The sequence below is a fragment of the Salvia hispanica genome, chromosome 6 (genome assembly GCF_023119035.1).
Source record: "Salvia hispanica cultivar TCC Black 2014 chromosome 6, UniMelb_Shisp_WGS_1.0, whole genome shotgun sequence".
NCBI lineage: Eukaryota > Viridiplantae > Streptophyta > Magnoliopsida > Lamiales > Lamiaceae > Salvia > Salvia hispanica.
This window is the reverse complement of record NC_062970.1, coordinates 47,376,816-47,393,854: the sequence shown is the minus strand read 5'-3', so window position 1 is coordinate 47,393,854 and position 17,039 is coordinate 47,376,816. Positions and strand designations below refer to the sequence as shown.

General features: G+C 37.2%; 3 protein-coding genes across 7 annotated transcripts; 2 read left to right on the top strand and 1 right to left on the bottom strand.

The window, feature by feature from the left end:
• Positions 1-2,310: 2,310 nt before the first annotated feature.
• Positions 2,311-5,699, top strand: LOC125197379 (eyes absent homolog). Of its 2 annotated transcripts, none has more exons than XM_048096114.1 (6): positions 2,311-2,387; positions 3,716-3,969; positions 4,058-4,225; positions 4,448-4,541; positions 5,058-5,240; positions 5,313-5,699. In XM_048096114.1, exons 2-6 carry the CDS (start codon positions 3,781-3,783, stop codon positions 5,585-5,587), a joined length of 909 nt encoding a protein of 302 aa, XP_047952071.1. In that variant the 5' UTR covers positions 2,311-2,387; positions 3,716-3,780; the 3' UTR covers positions 5,588-5,699. The 2 variants fall into 2 exon arrangements, with proteins under 2 accessions (XP_047952071.1, XP_047952072.1); XM_048096115.1 differs by having other exon boundaries at positions 2,380-2,472.
• LOC125197378 (protein TPX2-like) lies at positions 5,678-10,377 on the bottom strand. Of its 2 annotated transcripts, none has more exons than XM_048096112.1 (20): positions 10,124-10,377; positions 9,521-9,600; positions 9,298-9,353; positions 9,105-9,218; positions 8,969-9,009; positions 8,709-8,874; positions 8,517-8,616; positions 8,322-8,435; positions 7,992-8,240; positions 7,845-7,907; positions 7,678-7,755; positions 7,427-7,585; positions 7,206-7,340; positions 7,030-7,110; positions 6,814-6,933; positions 6,560-6,726; positions 6,363-6,471; positions 6,220-6,279; positions 6,053-6,147; positions 5,678-5,969 (listed from the first exon to the last, which is right to left on the bottom strand). In XM_048096112.1, the coding sequence occupies exons 1-20, from the start codon at positions 10,278-10,280 to the stop codon at positions 5,852-5,854; spliced, it is 2,262 nt and encodes a 753-aa protein (XP_047952069.1). In that variant the 5' UTR covers positions 10,281-10,377; the 3' UTR covers positions 5,678-5,851. The 2 variants fall into 2 exon arrangements, with proteins under 2 accessions (XP_047952069.1, XP_047952068.1); XM_048096111.1 differs by having other exon boundaries at positions 5,704-5,969; positions 7,845-7,910.
• A 3,026-nt stretch (positions 10,378-13,403) lies between these two features.
• On the top strand, positions 13,404-16,670 carry LOC125196459 (probable protein phosphatase 2C 58). Of its 3 annotated transcripts, none has more exons than XM_048094981.1 (5): positions 13,404-13,524; positions 15,465-15,716; positions 15,778-16,054; positions 16,144-16,301; positions 16,386-16,670. In XM_048094981.1, exons 1-5 carry the CDS (start codon positions 13,489-13,491, stop codon positions 16,521-16,523), a joined length of 861 nt encoding a protein of 286 aa, XP_047950938.1. In that variant the 5' UTR covers positions 13,404-13,488; the 3' UTR covers positions 16,524-16,670. The 3 variants fall into 3 exon arrangements, with proteins under 3 accessions (XP_047950938.1, XP_047950939.1, XP_047950937.1); XM_048094982.1 differs by lacking the exon at positions 13,404-13,524 and adding an exon at positions 13,585-14,356; XM_048094980.1 differs by lacking the exon at positions 13,404-13,524 and adding an exon at positions 14,397-15,320.
• The last annotated feature ends 369 nt before the right edge of the window (positions 16,671-17,039 follow it).

Below are 17,039 nucleotides of genomic sequence, written 5' to 3'. Positions count from 1 at the left end.
GTGTGTGCGTGTGATGTGGAATGTCAAGAACTAAGGTATCTATCTCTATACTTGTGTATGTGGGGAAGCTACCTAGTGAGCGAGTATAGAAGATCACATCAAGGAAAACGACGTGGGATTACTATCGTCCATGGCGTTTTCATGCTTTTTCTTATGGGTTGTGAATTGATTAATCATGTATATGTGTGTATACTAATACTAGTATATAGATATTCTTCATAAGCTTCAAGTAGACTAAATTATAGTGTTGCATTATGGGATCTATATCATGGATAAATTCATGTAAGCCCATAATGTGTCATGAGGAAAGGTATGACTTTAATTGTTTTGGCCTTTTGGGATTGCCGGTTTTATACATCTTGTTGTGGAGCATTGAAAGCATCTTGTAGGACTAGCATATAAGTACTATAGTTGTATTGGTGTGTAAGGTTAATAGCGGGGGATCAAAGAAACGGAATTTGTGGAGTCGGATGCAGTGAAGAAGGTCGGTACTGGCGTCGGAAGACGTAACAATTAATCTATCTATTCACACTCAACCTCACTAAACAATGTTAGAAACCGAACAAGTGCAGTCTATAAACTCTTTTAATTTACACAATCGATATATGACACTGATGTGCGTAACAAATATACTCCGTATATAAATATACACAAAAAAGAAACTAGATCGATAGTGAGAGCCCTAATAAGGATACCATGAAAAGAGGCCCTTAACATCAAACACGAGGATCCTATCTCATCAAGAACTCATCCACGAATCAAAGTCTCACAAAAAAGTGAAAAAAAAAACACCCAAGAAACAAAAGAGGGATATAAAGCTCCCGTGAGTGGGGATATGTGGGTGGCCCCCTCCACAGTTCAAATAAAGGGCAAAACGTTACACTATAGTTACAACAAAAATTGTACTTAAGGTTTGTTAATTTATGTGAATTTTGTTTAACAAACTTCACAATTGCAATTCCTGTGCTGTGATTGGCCAGAGCTCCTCCTACTGTCCTACGTTGTTCAATCAAAGATCGAAACGTGGTAGAGTTCACTATGTTTCCGATGTAGAGAGAGAAATGTGGTCTCTGTCCTTTCAAAGGTACAACCCTCTCATGCACTAGTGGTGGGGATGTGGATTGCAATGCATGGACAGATGAGGCCAATCAATTTACCAGGTTATTGGGGTTGTACCTTGTTTGTGTTGAGAATTTAAGCTCATGGGGTCCAAGTTGTGTACCTTTGCAAGGTACAACTCTTCAATGCCTCACATGCATGGTGCTTGTTTGTTTCCTTGTTTGTTTTTTTTTGATTTTCTTAATTGGGTGAGATTAGGGTACATGTGTAGAAGAAGTTGGAATTATCAATGCTTTTTGTTGGTTATATTGTGATTGGGCCAATGCTGGATTATATTCAAGTCGGGGTGGGCGTCGAATCGCCTGTCACTCGCTCATATTGGCCGAAAAATTCAATTAAATGTGACTTTTGGTGGTGACGTTAATCCCGCAGTGCAATGACTCTGTCTAGCCGTCTAGATTCACTTTCTTTTTTCCTCGGTATGAGCAATGACAGTCGTACCGCCTCAGCACATTGACACGGTTGTGTATTAGTCCACGAGTTATCTCCTTGGATTTAAATTTGTTTGAGCACATGTGCTGGACTCGATACAGATTTTTTAAAAAATGTTATATTTCAAAAGGGTTAAATGCGAGCTCATTAATTGAAAAGTACATGATACATAAAGGATAGAGCAACCAAACTCTTGTGATGATTTATTCATCTAAAAATCAACCGTCGTTGATTTTTCTTTTACTTCACATTTTCGATACGAGACAACTCACATATGGATATCTCAATATGTCTCCTCACATGTGAGTTGTCGTATTTTGTTAATACTCTTTTCACTTCCGATGCGAAAACTTATGTCCTTTCACTTTCAATGGCACACTTGTTACGAACATGAGACATGCTTTGATTCCGTGTTAAAATATGATATCAAAGTTTGGACACACTAGTCACTAAATGAAGAATATAATAAACTTATTTTCATAGAGTTGCGTTAGTGCACTAACTAATTTACAGTAATAACTAATAAATTTTAATTCTGTGTATTAAAATTATTAATAAAAAACATAATTATACCAATACAACATGTAAATGTAAATATCAACACAAAGATATAAATTTATCAATAAACGAATATTGATAAATTTATATCTTTGTATTGATATTTTTAGCATACAAAATTAATATTAGTTATTACTATATCACACACATATTTAATTTATTTATCATTAATTGTGGTTAGATCTAATTACTAACTTCACTAAAAATAATGAACATTGTATAACTAAATAAACAAAAAAAAAAACAAGAAATTTGCGGCAACCGCAGCTCCCTCGTTGGTAATTCTGCAAACCCTTTTTCTATTTCTCTAGCATTTTCAAATTTCAATCTCTCGCAATTGCTCAAATTGGTTTAAATTTCTATGTAAGTTTCAATCTTTTGTATATTTCATTCAATTTTGCAATGATCCGTGGATTTTTACTGTGAAATTTCAGTGTTTATGATGCGTTTCCCCTTATTACCATGGTGAATTAGCTGTGAAATCGTTGATGTATACGGTTGAATTAGTCTTTGAATTCACAGTTTGAATTCCATGCTACGGTAGCTGATTTGCTGAAAGGCCTTTGTTTGTAGATGGATTTTGATTAATGAAATGTGTGTAAATGTAATGAATCAGTGGTTTCCCAATTGCAGTTTTTGACATACATTATGTTGCAATTATTCTATGAAGTTGTTGAAATGTGGTGATGATTACGTGTAGTAATTGACACAATCCCTGGTAATCGTAATTTCTTAAACGAGCAGCTGCACTGTCTCGTATCTCCGTTGCTGAGCTAATGATGAAGCAAATATAACATAGAATTGCTAGAAAATGATGTGCTTGTGGGTGTCCGTACCTGAGGTAAAAGTATCGACTCGAGCAATAGAGTAAACGATGGATATTAATGTAGGAAATATTGGATTATAATGAGAGCATGTGGCTGGTGATGTTAGGATTGGTAACAGATGTTGATGGCACTGCGATGAGCATTGGAAGCTTGCACTGTGCCAGCATCTGTCAACGGGAAGATATAGGTTGATGGAGAAGGAATAAGTGGTGCTGACTTGGGATAATGATATCCTAAAGTCAATAGGGGATTGATTCATTTCATGAACTTCAACGGTGGCGGTTGTTCTATTTGTAAAGTGATAGAAGCTAGATTGGTAGGAAGATGATTCTGTTGAAGCGGGACATCATGCCATATATACTTTGATATAACCCACATTTCTCTTTGGTTTTGTCATCTTTTGCGTATAGTAGTTTCTGCATCCCTTTTGCGATCTTGGAAACTAATAAAACTAAGACCATGCCACAGCCGTACATGCATAACACACTGCTGAAGCTGAGCATCTTATTCTCAGTCCTATCATAGTGAGGCTTTTTTGGACACCCCGTGTCCGAAAAAAATGAATAGAAAAAAGCAAGAAAAAATATCATATTAGGGGCTATGCACTTAGCGGAAGCTTAAATTATACTTAGGTGGATGAATGCATTGTGTATATCTGAATTGTTGGAATAAGAAGCATTGTATTTATTCAGTTATTATCTGTATTTTTCCTTCATGAAATCAAAACTGATTATTAATGATTGAAGAATGACATCAAAGGGGAATTTCTCATATTCCAGGGTGCACTGAGCTAACCATTGGTGTCTATATCGAGTTCATTCATCATACTTTGCTGAGAGCAAGCATGGATAAAAAGTTGAAGGTCTACATCTGGGACATGGACGAGACTCTTATTTTGCTCAAATCTTTACTTACTGGGACATATGCTGAGGCTTTTAATGGCCTAAAGGATGTGAAAAATGGTGTAAATCTTGGAAAACTATGGGAGAACCATATTCTTAAACTATGTGACACACATTTCTTTTATGACCAAGTAAGTTAATGTTTTATTTTTTGCTTTATTCATATTTCCACATTGATGTATTTGCAACTTTTAGCTGACATATGAGATGATTATTTAGATTGAGAGCTTTAATCAACCGTATCTTGATTTCTTGAACCAATATGATGACGGCGCAGACCTCTCTGGTTACAACTTTAGTCAGGATAGTTTCGGCCCACTACTTGATGACCTTAACAAACGTAAATTGGCTTACCGTCACCGCTTTGTAGCTGAGAAGTATAGAAAGGTACATTTTAGATTAGGGGCTTTTCATTTCTCTTTTAGTTCAAGAACATTAACGAGTATAAATCATCTAAGCATCTTTTGTTATAAATATTCCCAAGTCCTCTCTGCTCAGACTATTTATCATGAGTTTATTTACAAATTCAAAAAGGAGTTATGAACATAATATTTTCACATAGACATAGGACGAAGTCGTGATATGCTGATCAACATTATGTTTGTGCAGGGATTGCATAATATTCTTAATCAAGATCTCATAAAATTGTGGGAAAGTTTGTATGACTTGACTGACACTTACACAGAGAGGTGGCTTTCTTCAGGTAAAAGTGTTCTGTCTGTGTCTACGAGATGATTTGCCTGAATTTCTTGAACTACTAGAGCTAATAATTTGCTGCTGGTAACATAATCTGCTAGAAGATACAAACTTGTCAATCACTTACCTGGATAGTGTATTAGTGTTAACGAGCTACCTGCCTCAAAGTTCCTTGGTGGTCTTTGTTTTTCTACTTACATTAATGAGCTAAAAGGCTGCTTTTTTCGAAGGTTACTTATTTAATCGAGAGTATTGCATGAGACTAGAACTGTGTGAACTTGATTTGGCAAAAGTGAGTTTCATTTGATTCACTGCATTTCTTTTAGGCTAGTTTTGGCTTTCTTAATGAAGCCAAATATGATTAATTTGAATTTCACTAACTTTATTGTATTTCATTTTGGATATGACCTTTCCTTCTAAGAGAAGAACAAATTGTTGTATGCTTTTGTTATAGAAAGCTTCTGAATCATTTTTTTATCATATTGACATACTACTTCCTAATTGTTGTTTATACTCGATACAGCTAGGGCCTGCTTGGAGCAGTGTGCAGGCCGGAGAAGAGAATCGACACCCTCTGCAAACTCAGATAGTGCTAGTGATGCTGCATTTGAGCACATCAATGTCTTAGTTACCTCGGGACCTCTCATACCCAGCTTGGCCAAATGCCTATTCTATCGGCTCGATAATATGATTACTTGCAACAATGGTTTGTTAACTCTCCCATCATTACTTCAAGAACGCTGATTCTGGCCTTTGCTAATCCATTCTTGCTTTCCAGTCTATAGCTCGCTGGATGTGGGGAAGCCCCAGTGTTTCGCATGGATCAAAGAGCGCTTTGGAGGGCCGAATGTCCAATTCTGTGCTATCGGGGATGGCTGGGAAGAATGCGAAGCTGCTGAATCTATGAAATGGCCATTTGTCCAGATCGATCCAAAGCCAAATGGTCTCCACAGGTTCCCAGGTCTCAACTCCGGAGAGCTGAAGCACTATTTTTCGATCGTGTATGGGGATGATGATAATGAAGATAGTAGAAAAAAAGGAGAGTTGTTATAACAAATGGATTCTTTCCTGTTAAGCAGAATACATTATTTGGATTTCTATGTTGGCTGTATTTTGTGCAATTTCTTATATAAAACTTCATCGTGAAAGATGAGATTATTTATCATATATATCTTCAACCATTTGAACATATTTGCATTACAATAACATCATACTCTTGTACAAAATAATAAACAAATACATGATTCACATGGAGTAGTTCAAGGGGACTTGAACGATACACAACACCCTACACCGATCATTGGGGTCGGGTCACGGTCACCTCATATGGCACGCTGCTGCACCCGAAGCTTTACCAGGGACCATCCTTCGTTTCTCCTTCCTATAATTCACGCGCAGCTTTGGGGACTTGGCTTTCGTAGTCTCTTTAGCAGACCTGTTCATTTGGAGAAGAGACATCAGAAAATGTGGCACTTGCATGAAACAACGTTGGAACAAGAATTGGCATTAGATGCATACTTCTGTGGTAAGAAAGGGTTCGCGAAATTAGGTACTGGTCTAGCATGAGGAACCAAAGTCCTCCTCAACTGTTTCAAGGCCTTCTCCTCCTCCATCTGTAATGTTTTTACAATGAATTAGATTGTCAAAATCTTGATTTCATTAATATTAAGTGACAGAGTGCTCACCATCTTTGCAGCTTCTGTCTCCTCTCTGTATCTCTTGTAGACCATTTCTTTCTCCTTAATCTGGTTATAAATATAATAAGAATGGTAAAAAAACACAACTTTTGGGGCAAGAGAGTTTGTATCTTATCGAAAAAGAGGGTAACCTTTTTATCGAATTCTGCTCGATCGACAGCCCTGTTTTCGACATGTAGATTGAACTCTTGAACCTCTGTGAGGGGCTTTCGCTCTTTCTCCGGGAGTGGAATCGGGTCCCTGATGTTGATAGGTTAAACAAGTTCGAGATAATCAGTGAGAGCATGAAAACAGGAGAGCCGGACATTATGTTGAGTTCAGTTCATACTCTTTCAAGATAGGCTGGGCTTTGAATCTTCTCATCTCAGCTTCTTCCATTTCCATCCTCATCCTTTCCTCCATTTCTCTCTGCATCTCCTGTTCATGCCTTGCCAAACTTTCCAGTTCGAACGGCACTGGTTTCGTGCATGGCTTCACCTCTGGCTTTGGCGGAATCTGCAGTGGAGAGAAAATTACATGTTACAGCTATCTTTCATCACATCAATGAAGGAAAGAACCAAGATGTGAATCATATATGCATACCACAGGATAATCAGTTGTGTATGGATATGGATGAGCTCTTGGTATCCTAGCCCTCTCCTCTTCTAACTGTTTCTGCAAGAGTTCTTCAGCTATCCTTCGCTCTTTCTCCGCCCCTCTTTCCTGATCGGACGAAGTAGACAAAAAACATAAATCTTTGTACAAAGTAGAATAAAAACACCAATGATTTTTATTCATGAGGTGGTGTTCGTTTCATACCTCTGTGTGGAGATGGAATGGACTTGGTGTAGTATTTCTTGGGAGCATTTTCTCACGTTGAGGTTCCGAACATAATGAAAGCTGAATTGAGTAGAAAAGGAAGCAATATTTAGCTAAATAACTAACTAACTATGTCGAACACAAAAAAAGGACTTAGGAAAACACGGTTCTGCTACCTTATCGAAGAGGTCTACAACAGCAGTTGGTGGAGGAGGGATTCTTTTATCTATGGCAAAATTAAATTCCTGTGGAATTGTAACTTGCTTCTTCATGTTACAAAAGATTCCCATGTCCCCTTTACTCTCAAATATCTGAACAATTGAATATTAGTATCAAACAACGGTGTTTGAGCAAAAAATCAATAATTTAACAGAAGGTGATGTGGTAATGAATCTACCTTTCTATTCAATGGTCTTGCCTTGAAGTGTGGAATATTTTCAAGCTCCTCTTTCTCCAACTCCTCAGAACTTTTGATCCTGGGAGGGCGAGCTCGTAGAGATGTTTGAAGAACAGGTGGTTTCGGAATAGTAAGATGACTTGGTTTCCATTGATGGCTCTGCAAAAAACAAGGGTGTGTTATAATGAATGTTATGCCTTGCGTAAAACCAAGTCGATATGAACTGACGATTACTCAACAGTAGGCTTTACCTCTGTGGATTCAACTGAGGCCACAGTAGATGTTTCTGCATTCTGAGTAGCTCGTGACATTGTTTCTAGACGGAATTCCTGTCCAAATGAAGACATTGTCTCATATTATCTGTTTGAATAATATTTCGTTTTTTTCAAAGTTGCACTGAGAAAAGACGCTCGTATACCTTAAACTCTGGAAGCTGGGGCGTGCTTCTTGGCAATGGTGGTAAAGATGGGGCCTCAAAGATCTGCTGGCAAGACAAAACCAGATTGGTAAGGATGAACATACATGTCTTACATTTTTTTTTCTTTGAAATCTATTAATTTTCTACCTTTTTGTTTAGTGGCCGAGCCTTGAACTTAGGAAGCTTAGCCATCATCTCTTCCTCAATCTCTGCTGAGCTTTTGATTTTAACAGAACGCAAGCGCTGAGACGTTTCGAATTCAGGTGTTTTAGGCCTTGTCAGTGTAAGCTTAGGCTTCTGAGAAAGAGAACAAGACACCTCTCTTGTCCCTGATTGGAATTTCTTCATCATTTCTGCCGTGGAAACAAATGGCGCTGCTGGTTCACGAACGTACATCTACATGATGAACTGATAAATCAGCAATTTGTGGCTAAAGAGAACAATACAGAACTTGAACTAATTTAGAACGCCGTTTACCTTTCTATCTTCTTTACAAGTTTTAGCAGTTGCAAGGCCGAAGCTGGAGCTGCTGCTGACCACTCCAGTTCTTGTTTTGTGAGGCAGATTCAAAGGTTTGTTGACTGTGAGAATCTGAAAAGAACATCATCAAAACCACACATTAAAAATTCGAAAATTCGAAAACCATGAAGTTGCAGTGTCGCATCTATCCACCTGTCTAGACTTTCCTCCATCAAGTTTTTGCCTCTTTATGGCACGGTTTTCATGGGCAAAGTTGAGAGTTCCGGCGATGTTCTTATTACCATTTGTGTCCCTGAGAAATACCAGTTGAGTTCCGGCGATGTCACATGATGATATATGATTAACTAAACAAAAAAAAAAAACATACTACAAACATATCCACACCTTCTAACACTAGAAGGTTTAGCACTCTTTGCTTGTGATTTCGGTAGCTGTTTCTTTGAACTAATGGCTGAAGGATTTTTCAGCATACTAGCAATCTTTTTCGCTGTCTGAAGCTTAATATCATCCCTCGGCTTTTGTGGGGCTGGAGTGCAGCAAATCTCCGGACCTAACAGCACAAACGACTCAATTCAGACACGATTCAAGAAGAAACAGATGCATTCTACACAAACTCATGAAGTAAAAGAGGGTGACTGACTGACCTTGGACAGCAGCTTCCTTGGGGACAGAGCCTTGTGCAATACTGATCAATCAGAAACAGAAAACACCATTGCTCGTTAGACTATGTATCCGACTACCAAAAACAGAAGAACAAGCTGTGCAAGAAAAAAAAGCTACTTTTGTTTTTGCAGAGTGCATGAGCTTTCTGCATTAGGTGTTGTTGTCTTCTCAATTTCCTTACAAGTTCGAACTTCCTGCGTTGCTTCTGTTGCAATTGCATTTGCTTTATGTCTGTAATGTAGGAAAACAATGAGACGCTTCCTCTGAAGAAATATAACAGCAACAACACAAAGTAATTATGTGTACTAACAATGTAGGAGCTGATTCTTGAGCAGAATTTGATGCACTCTCAGATGATTTTGGCGCCTGATACAAGTAGAAACAAATTACATTTGTCACATATAAATATATCCACACAACACTCATATGATAAATAAGTCACAAACATTAAATAAATTACATTTGTCACATATAAATATATCCACACAACACTCATATGATAAATAAGTCACAAACATTAAATAAAATTCCACCTTCTGCATTTGCTGTTCTTCATTGAAATTGCAAAGAATCTGTTGAACTGTTCTTGTAGCTCTGATTCTAGGCATAAATGCTGCAAAACCATGAAATATACTAAACATGAATACTCTCACATAGGCTAACTAACCATAGACAATTATCTTCAAGCAAAAACTCTTCATGATCAATTAGTTTCCAACTTTTAACTTTTCCCACAATTCATACAAAATGTTTCGCCATTACTTAATGATCATACAAAAGTGTGAAATTTGCATAAATAATACTACTAAAAAACGTTTCATTCGCATTTTATTTCAACACATTTCATAAAACGACGATGAAACATTTTGTATACATACTGTAATTTCCACCAAATTTTCCAGAAAATGCCAATTACCAAGTCAATAATGTACCAAATGATGAAACATTAGGTATACATATTGTAATTTCCACCAGATTTTCCAGAAAATGCTGATTACCAAGTCACTAAAATTCACCACTCTCAAAATTCAATAGGGGGAAACAATCCAAAATCCCTAAATTCACCACTCTCAAAATTCAATTAGGGGGAAAAGCAATTAACATCCAAATCAAGCAAAGAGGGGAAGCGGACGCACGAGAAGGGGCGTGCGCGAGGGCGCTCTCGAACCAGAGCTCCGCCCTACGAACTTCCTCGGGAGTCTCCTCCGCCAGGAAATCGTGAAATCGCGGCGCCGAGAACTCGTACGCCTCGTCGATCATCGATAGATCACTCGACTCCTCCGCCGCGGCCATTCAATCGATCAAACAACCGACGATTTTGCGGTGATTCGCAGTGTAACTGATGAGAGTGTGTGGATTTGGAGAGAGGGAAGGATATTAACGTTTTGGATTTCGTTTAACGGTCGGAATTTTGAAAAAGGGGAATGTGGAGCTGGTGACTGTTATATATTGGTGTTCCAACGGCTAGTAACGCTATCCATTTCTATTTATTTGGACTAATTTTAAGGGGAAAAAAATTATTTCTACATATATAAACATTTAAGGGAATGTTGTATGAAAAAATTATGAAGTTAAAAAATTTTCGAAAAAAATGATTGATTTTAGATTTTTTTCTCAATTATTGACAAATTATAGTTGCATAAACTATATTCATATTTTCAAACCAAAGGTTATGATTTTCTTTATGCATAGACAATATTGTTTAATTCAACATCCGCTAGCGATTTTTGGCTGCCATTCACATACTATTTCAATAAAAATCAACATGAGATAATTGAGAAATACGAGTATATTAGAACTTCATGGTTTTTTTGGCTGATTTAAAAGTTGTGGTACATGTCAAAATTTAGACAAATTTCATGTTTTTCCCGACAATTGACCCAACATTTAATGGCAAATTGTCGAATTTGTGAAGTTTTGGTTCATCCGGCAATTTTAAAAATCTGCCAAAAAAAGTTTGGATCCTCTATGGAAAAAAAAGACCTGTCATTAATATTGTTGATGTTTTTAACCAAACGACATTATTTTCTTAATTAATAGACGATATCGATTAGTTCATCAGATGTGTTGGCCACGTATAATTTTCCGGCTTTTATATTTGATTCAATTTTACCGAAAACCTATTGTAGAATAATTGTGATTAAAACTAAACTCCATGAATATTCCCATTGATATTGAAAATTGTGAGATCGATCAAAATTTGACATAACTTCGTGGTTTGTTTCTATGGAGTACAATTTTTCAAACATTTAATTATGTGCTTTATTTTTATTTTTATTTTATAATTAAACAACATAAATTTAGAAGTAAAAGTACACAAGGCCGTGTTTGGTGCGGTTGGATAGCATAATTTTGATTTAATGTACCCGAAATTATATTACTACTGTATATATAAAGTAAATAATGATAAAAATATATTGTAGCAAAACTATTAGTCAAATAGACAAATACTGTATAACGTAAACTATGTTGTACTAGTTCCAAATTCAAATATATTATAGTAATTGTTTAACAGTTAGTTTACAGAAGTATATTCTTAGTTATTAATTAATTTTGACCAAAATGGACTCCATTTAGGGACATGAGTTCATTGGGCATATAGTTTATAGGAGATCTGTTCTCCTGAGCGCCATTAAGTGAGCGATATAGAGGCGACAAATTACGTGGCAATGGAATAATAAATCTTCTTATTATTTTTTAATTTATTATATGTAACTTCATCCCTACCAAGTAACCACGCAGGTAACAAACCATCCCCAATATTCTGAAATCCGAACAGCAGATGTTGTCAGTTCACTGCATCACTAAGTTTATCTTGCCAGAATTATTGTCCAATATTCACCGTAAACCATTTTTTCTCTCCTCGCCTCAATCTTTCATTCTTCCTTGCCAAATTTCTTCCTTGTTGGCATGCAATTCTCCACAAATCTCTTTTGATTCGTCTCCAAATAATCCCCAAACTTCATCCATGTGGATTTTATCATAACCGCACCAAATATTTTTGATTGATTTCAAGATTTAATTTGGGTTATGAGTTTTGCGCCTCACACTATGCAATTTTTCTGAATTTTTTAGGAGAAGAAAGAGAGTTGAAGAATTTTACATTTCTCTGCAATTTTGAGATTCCTGAAATTGTGGAGAAGTTGTGATTTTTGAAATTGTAGGAGAAGCAAGAAATCAAAGGCTGAAAAATCAGGAAAAATGGAACTGCTGGGTTACACAATGTTGAAGGAGAATTAGATCCGGAGAAAAAAAGAAGCTTTGAGCGAAATTGTATGCCTTTTTTCGATTCGACATCACCGATTTGGAGCCCGGTGAGGAGGTCTTTGATGTGGAAGGGGAGGTCATGATGATGCGTTGCAGAATATGCAACGGTGAGATGAGATTTAATGAAGAGCTTCACTAATGGGGAGGCAATTGCAGAAGGTTGAGAAATATATTGGATAGAGAATTGCAGAAGAAAGGGAAAAGAGATTACAGAATTGAAATACGGAAACAACTTAAAGTCAGGCCTACGTGGCATGTAAGCGCTCACAGTCGCTCATATTAGGTGTGTAGCAGATCAGTTCTCTAGTTTATAGTATAATTATTAGTACCATATTTAATCACCAAGTAGTCTTATCACACCAAAAAGTCGAGGTGTCAATTATCTTAATCATAATTTTTACATAAGACAAAATTGCATAGGCCTATCTATAACCTAGAAGCCCATAAAGAGTTAAAAGCTAATTTGGCCCATTTACTATAACTAACATAAATATCCAAATTAGTGGTACTAAAAAAAACCATTCATGATGAAGACCCCAAGCTTTTCAACCAACATCCCTTAATTGGATAATTTCATTAAATAAAATAGTACTCACTCCGTTCACTGTTAGGAGTCTCATTTGAATTCAGCACGAATTTTAAAAAATGAAAAAAAAAGTGGATGAAAAAATATAGTGAAATGTGTGACTCGTTTTTTATATTAGTTTTATAATAAAATATGAGTGGAATGGGTTAGTAGAAAGTGAAGTCTACCTAATATTTATAGTAAAAATGAATCGAAATTCCTAATGACGGATAAATTAAAATAATAAATCGGGAGTCCTAACAGTTGTACGAGAGAGTACTACTATTAAAATTTCTTTCATAGAGTACTAATGTTACTACAAAGAGGCCAAATTAAAATTAAAGATCTATCCTTTATAATTAAAATTATTTACGAAAATTAATGCTTTTATCATTTTGATGAATCTCTATTTTCCTAAATTCACACCTTTTTGTTTATATTTATTGATCTGTTTTCGAAAGTCGTGAATCAATCCACAAGTCAACAATTAATTGGCGCCGCCTTTTCTGTCTAAAGTCAAAACTGTCGACTAATTTTCTCTTTTGCTGAATAAAACAGCTAGAAATAGTAATAAATAAATAAATTGGTGATCGTAGCCTAATAAAAATTCAATCTTTTTGTGCTTCGCTGAATAATTGAGTTCCATTTTTTTCTGAGAAAGAGACAGCCATGACAGGAGGAAGAGAAATCTTCAATAAGATGAAGGTTACTTCTCTCTCTTTCTCTCTCCTGCTATTTATTGAGTAATTTGTAAACAGTTTTGGAGTTCTTGAACCGTTTATTTTGCAGTTTTTTTCTTACTTTCTTTACTCCTATCTCTGTGTGTTTTCTGTTTTTTTTTAGGGGGTTTTGCTGGTTAGTGTAAAGGGATTTTGGAAAATGTTGTGTAAGTTTGTGCAAAACATTGATCTGCATAGATTGAATCAAGAAATGGTCTAAATTGGTGATTTTTAGGTAACTTTGCTGCAGAGGGAAAATGGATTTTGATGTGTCAGTACACATCCTTATTGGGAAAATTTGAGGGTTGAAGTTTTGGGCAAAAAAAAAAAACTTGCTGATTGTTGTCTGTTTCTTAATTGTGGAGGCTTATTGTTATGATTGCATTTGATGATTGTAGTGAAGTTTCTCTTAGAATCACAAAGAAATTATGAATTCGAAAGCTAGTTTTGTTGATGGATCGTTTTCTTGCTTTTTCTCTTGCTGAGATCAAATGTAGATGGTGTCAATTGCTAGAGGCTTATGATATGATGCCAACAATCTGATATGTTGATTGCTTTTTTATGTTTATGTGATGAAGTTGTTGATGCCCTTTTAAGCCGATGACATTCTAAAAAGAGTGTTCTTGGTTGCTAACTCGGCTTCCGATTCTTGATAATGATCGGTAATCTAATGTGGCGGATGATATGATGGCAACAATCTGATAAGTCAGTTGCTTTTTCTGTTTGTGGTGAAGTTGTTGACACACTTTTTAGGTGATTGCATACTAAAAAGAGTGGTCGTGGTCGCTTACTTGGCTTCCGATTTGTGGAAATGATCGGTAATCTAATGTGGCTGATGATATGATGCCAACAATCTGATATGTTAGTTGCTTTTTCTGTATGTGGCGAAGTTGTCGACACACTTTTTAGGCAATTACATACTAAAAAGAGTGTTTTTGGTTGCTTACTTGGCTTCCGATTCTTGATAATGATCGGTAATCTGATGTGGCTGATGATATGATGCCAACAATCTGATATGTTAGTTGCTCTTTCTGTATGTGGTGAAGTTGTTGACACACTTTTTAGGCAATTACATTCTAAAAAGAGTATTTTTGGTTGCTTACTTGGCTTCCGATTCTTGGAAATGATCGGTAATCTGATGTGGCTGGTGATATGATGCCAATCTGATATGGCCATTGCTTTTTCTGTTCATGTGGTGAAATGTTGATGCACTTTTTAGTTGATTAGCGTTTTTGGTCGCTTACTTGGCTCCCGGTTCTTGATAATGATCGGATAATAGATTGATGATATGATGCCAATCTGATATGTCTGTTGATACACGTTTTAAACGATAGTAGGTATGGCTAATTAGTGTTTTTGGTCGCTTACTCGGCTTCCGATTCATAGGCTTACGATATGACAAATTGCTTTTTTTTATGTGGTGAAGTTGTTGAGTACTTTTTATCCGATTACATGCTAAAAGAGCGTTCTTGCTCGTTTACTTGGTTTCCGATTCTTGATAATGATCGGTAATCTGATATAGGCTTATGATATCATGTCAATTGCTTTTTTCTGTTTATGTGATGAAGATGTTGTGTTAGGAACACACCTTTCGCTTCATATCATGTTGATGCACTTTTTAACAGATTACATTCTAAAAAGAGTGTTGTTGGTCGTTTACCTGGCTTCCGATTCTTGATAATGAACCTAAATCTGATATTGGCTGATGATATGATTCAAATCTGATATATGCCACTTGCCTCTTCTGTTTATGTGGTAAAGATGTTCGTTTTTTGTGTTCGGGTTTGGGCTTTTCATCCTTCATTGTTGACAGTTACGAAGCCTAGCTCGTGCTTTTCACATCTGTAGCTAAGCATCTGTGTATTTCCAGTTGTTGTTTAGACGCCACTAGTGATCGTTCGACTTTAACCTCCCTTTCCGATTCAGGAAAAGGCGTGCTTCTCCACTCCTCTCACGCCCGATGCAAAGAAAGGCGGCAGCAAATTTGCCAAGCACGTCACACACGGCTCCCATCTAGCGAAAGGAAAGGCGAATCACGCCATGGAAGACTACTTGGTGTCAGAACTCAAGATGGTAGACGAGCACGAGTTGGGCTTGTTTGCCATCTACGACGGACACATGGGGCACGACGTTCCAAGTTACCTGCAGCTTCACCTCTTCGACACTATATTGAACGAGGTATGTTGCTACATTTCCCGTTTCCAATTTAACATTTCTCATATATCTTATATTCCAACAGAGCGATTTCTGGACCGACACAAAAAATGCACTAAAGAACGCGTATCACAAGATGGATAAGGTAATATTGGAGAAATCGGGTCAACTGGGGAAAGGAGGGTCGACAGCAGTGACTGCGATATTGATCAACGGACAGAAGCTCGTTGTTGCAAACGTAGGGGACTCCCGGGCTGTCATCAGCAAGAAGGGCGTCGCCAAACAACTATCTGTCGACCACGAACCTAGCAGGGAAAGGAAGTTCATCGAGAGCAAGGGTGGTTTCGTATCAAACCTGCCCGGTACACAATCATTCCACCAAATAATCCCTCTTTTTTTGTTTCACAAATGGCAATTAGGTTTAGTGTAATCTCTTTCTTAACTGCCATAGGCGACGTCCCTCGCGTTGATGGCCAGCTGGCGGTGGCGAGGGCGTTTGGCGACAAGAGCTTGAAGAGGCACGTGACCTCGGAGCCTGATATAGCAGTCGAGGCCATAGATGACGATGATGCTGAGTTCATCATCTTAGCAAGCGATGGATTGTGGAATGTGATCATTCGATAAACTTTTCTTCGAGTTGATTCGCAATTAGAGAAGCTATACATTTTCTTTATCTGCCCTAAACTTTTGCAGGTCGTGTCGAACCAGGAAGCGGTCGACTCCATCAAGACGATCAAGGACCCTCACGCAGCAGCAAAGCATCTCGTTGACGAGGCGGTGTCGAGGAAGAGCAAGGACGACATCTCTTGCATCGTTGTGAGGTTTCATTAGCCTTTGATTTGATCAGTTTTAATGCTCCCAAAGCTGTTATATAGGATTTGAAGAAGATTGGGGCATACTTGTGTATAATGTTATGATTCCAAAAATATGTGATTCTATACTTTTTGTCGTATATCGGAATTTCGTTTTTCGCGTGTCCATCCGGTGTCGAGCCCTTCCCATCCGGTCTTCGTGTTTTTCTTGCCTTCGTGCTGCGTACCACGTCCGACTCAAGAGCGAGTCGTGTAATGAAGATGTTGGATCGTGTTATTAATCTTTTGTGTGTTTTTTTTGTTTTACAAATCATCAAACCAGTTCGATGTCCGGTCTTAATTATAATAACATTGCTCTATGCAAAGGGACAGAATAAAACATAAACGTTTTTTCACTCAATGTCTTATTCAGGTGGGGTTAGTGGTCGGCTGACTCCATCACTAGCCGAAAGTCAATAAAACTACTCCGGTCTTCGTGTTTTTCTCGCCTTCGTGCTGGCGTACCATATTTGACTCGAGAGCGAGTCGGGTAATA

Excerpts from the sequence above, each read along its gene's own strand:
- LOC125197379 (XM_048096114.1), top strand. The coding sequence starts at position 3,781 with ATGGATAAAAAGTTGAAGGTCTACATCTGGGACATGGACGAGACTCTT. Across the intron at positions 3,970-4,057 it reads CACATTTCTTTTATGACCAA|ATTGAGAGCTTTAATCAACC; the intron begins GTAAGTTAATGT and ends ATGATTATTTAG. Across the intron at positions 4,226-4,447 it reads TAGCTGAGAAGTATAGAAAG|GGATTGCATAATATTCTTAA; the intron begins GTACATTTTAGA and ends ATGTTTGTGCAG.
- LOC125197378 (XM_048096111.1), bottom strand. The coding sequence starts at position 10,280 with ATGGCCGCGGCGGAGGAGTCGAGTGATCTATCGATGATCGACGAGGCG. Across the intron at positions 7,586-7,677 it reads CCTCAGTTGAATCCACAGAG|AGCCATCAATGGAAACCAAG; the intron begins GTAAAGCCTACT and ends TGTTTTTTGCAG. Across the intron at positions 6,280-6,362 it reads GAGCAGAATTCGATAAAAAG|ATTAAGGAGAAAGAAATGGT; the intron begins GTTACCCTCTTT and ends ATTTATAACCAG.
- LOC125196459 (XM_048094980.1), top strand. The coding sequence starts at position 15,267 with ATGCCACTTGCCTCTTCTGTTTATGTGGTAAAGATGTTCGTTTTTTGT. Across the intron at positions 15,717-15,777 it reads TCGACACTATATTGAACGAG|AGCGATTTCTGGACCGACAC; the intron begins GTATGTTGCTAC and ends ATATTCCAACAG. Across the intron at positions 16,302-16,385 it reads CAAGCGATGGATTGTGGAAT|GTCGTGTCGAACCAGGAAGC; the intron begins GTGATCATTCGA and ends AAACTTTTGCAG.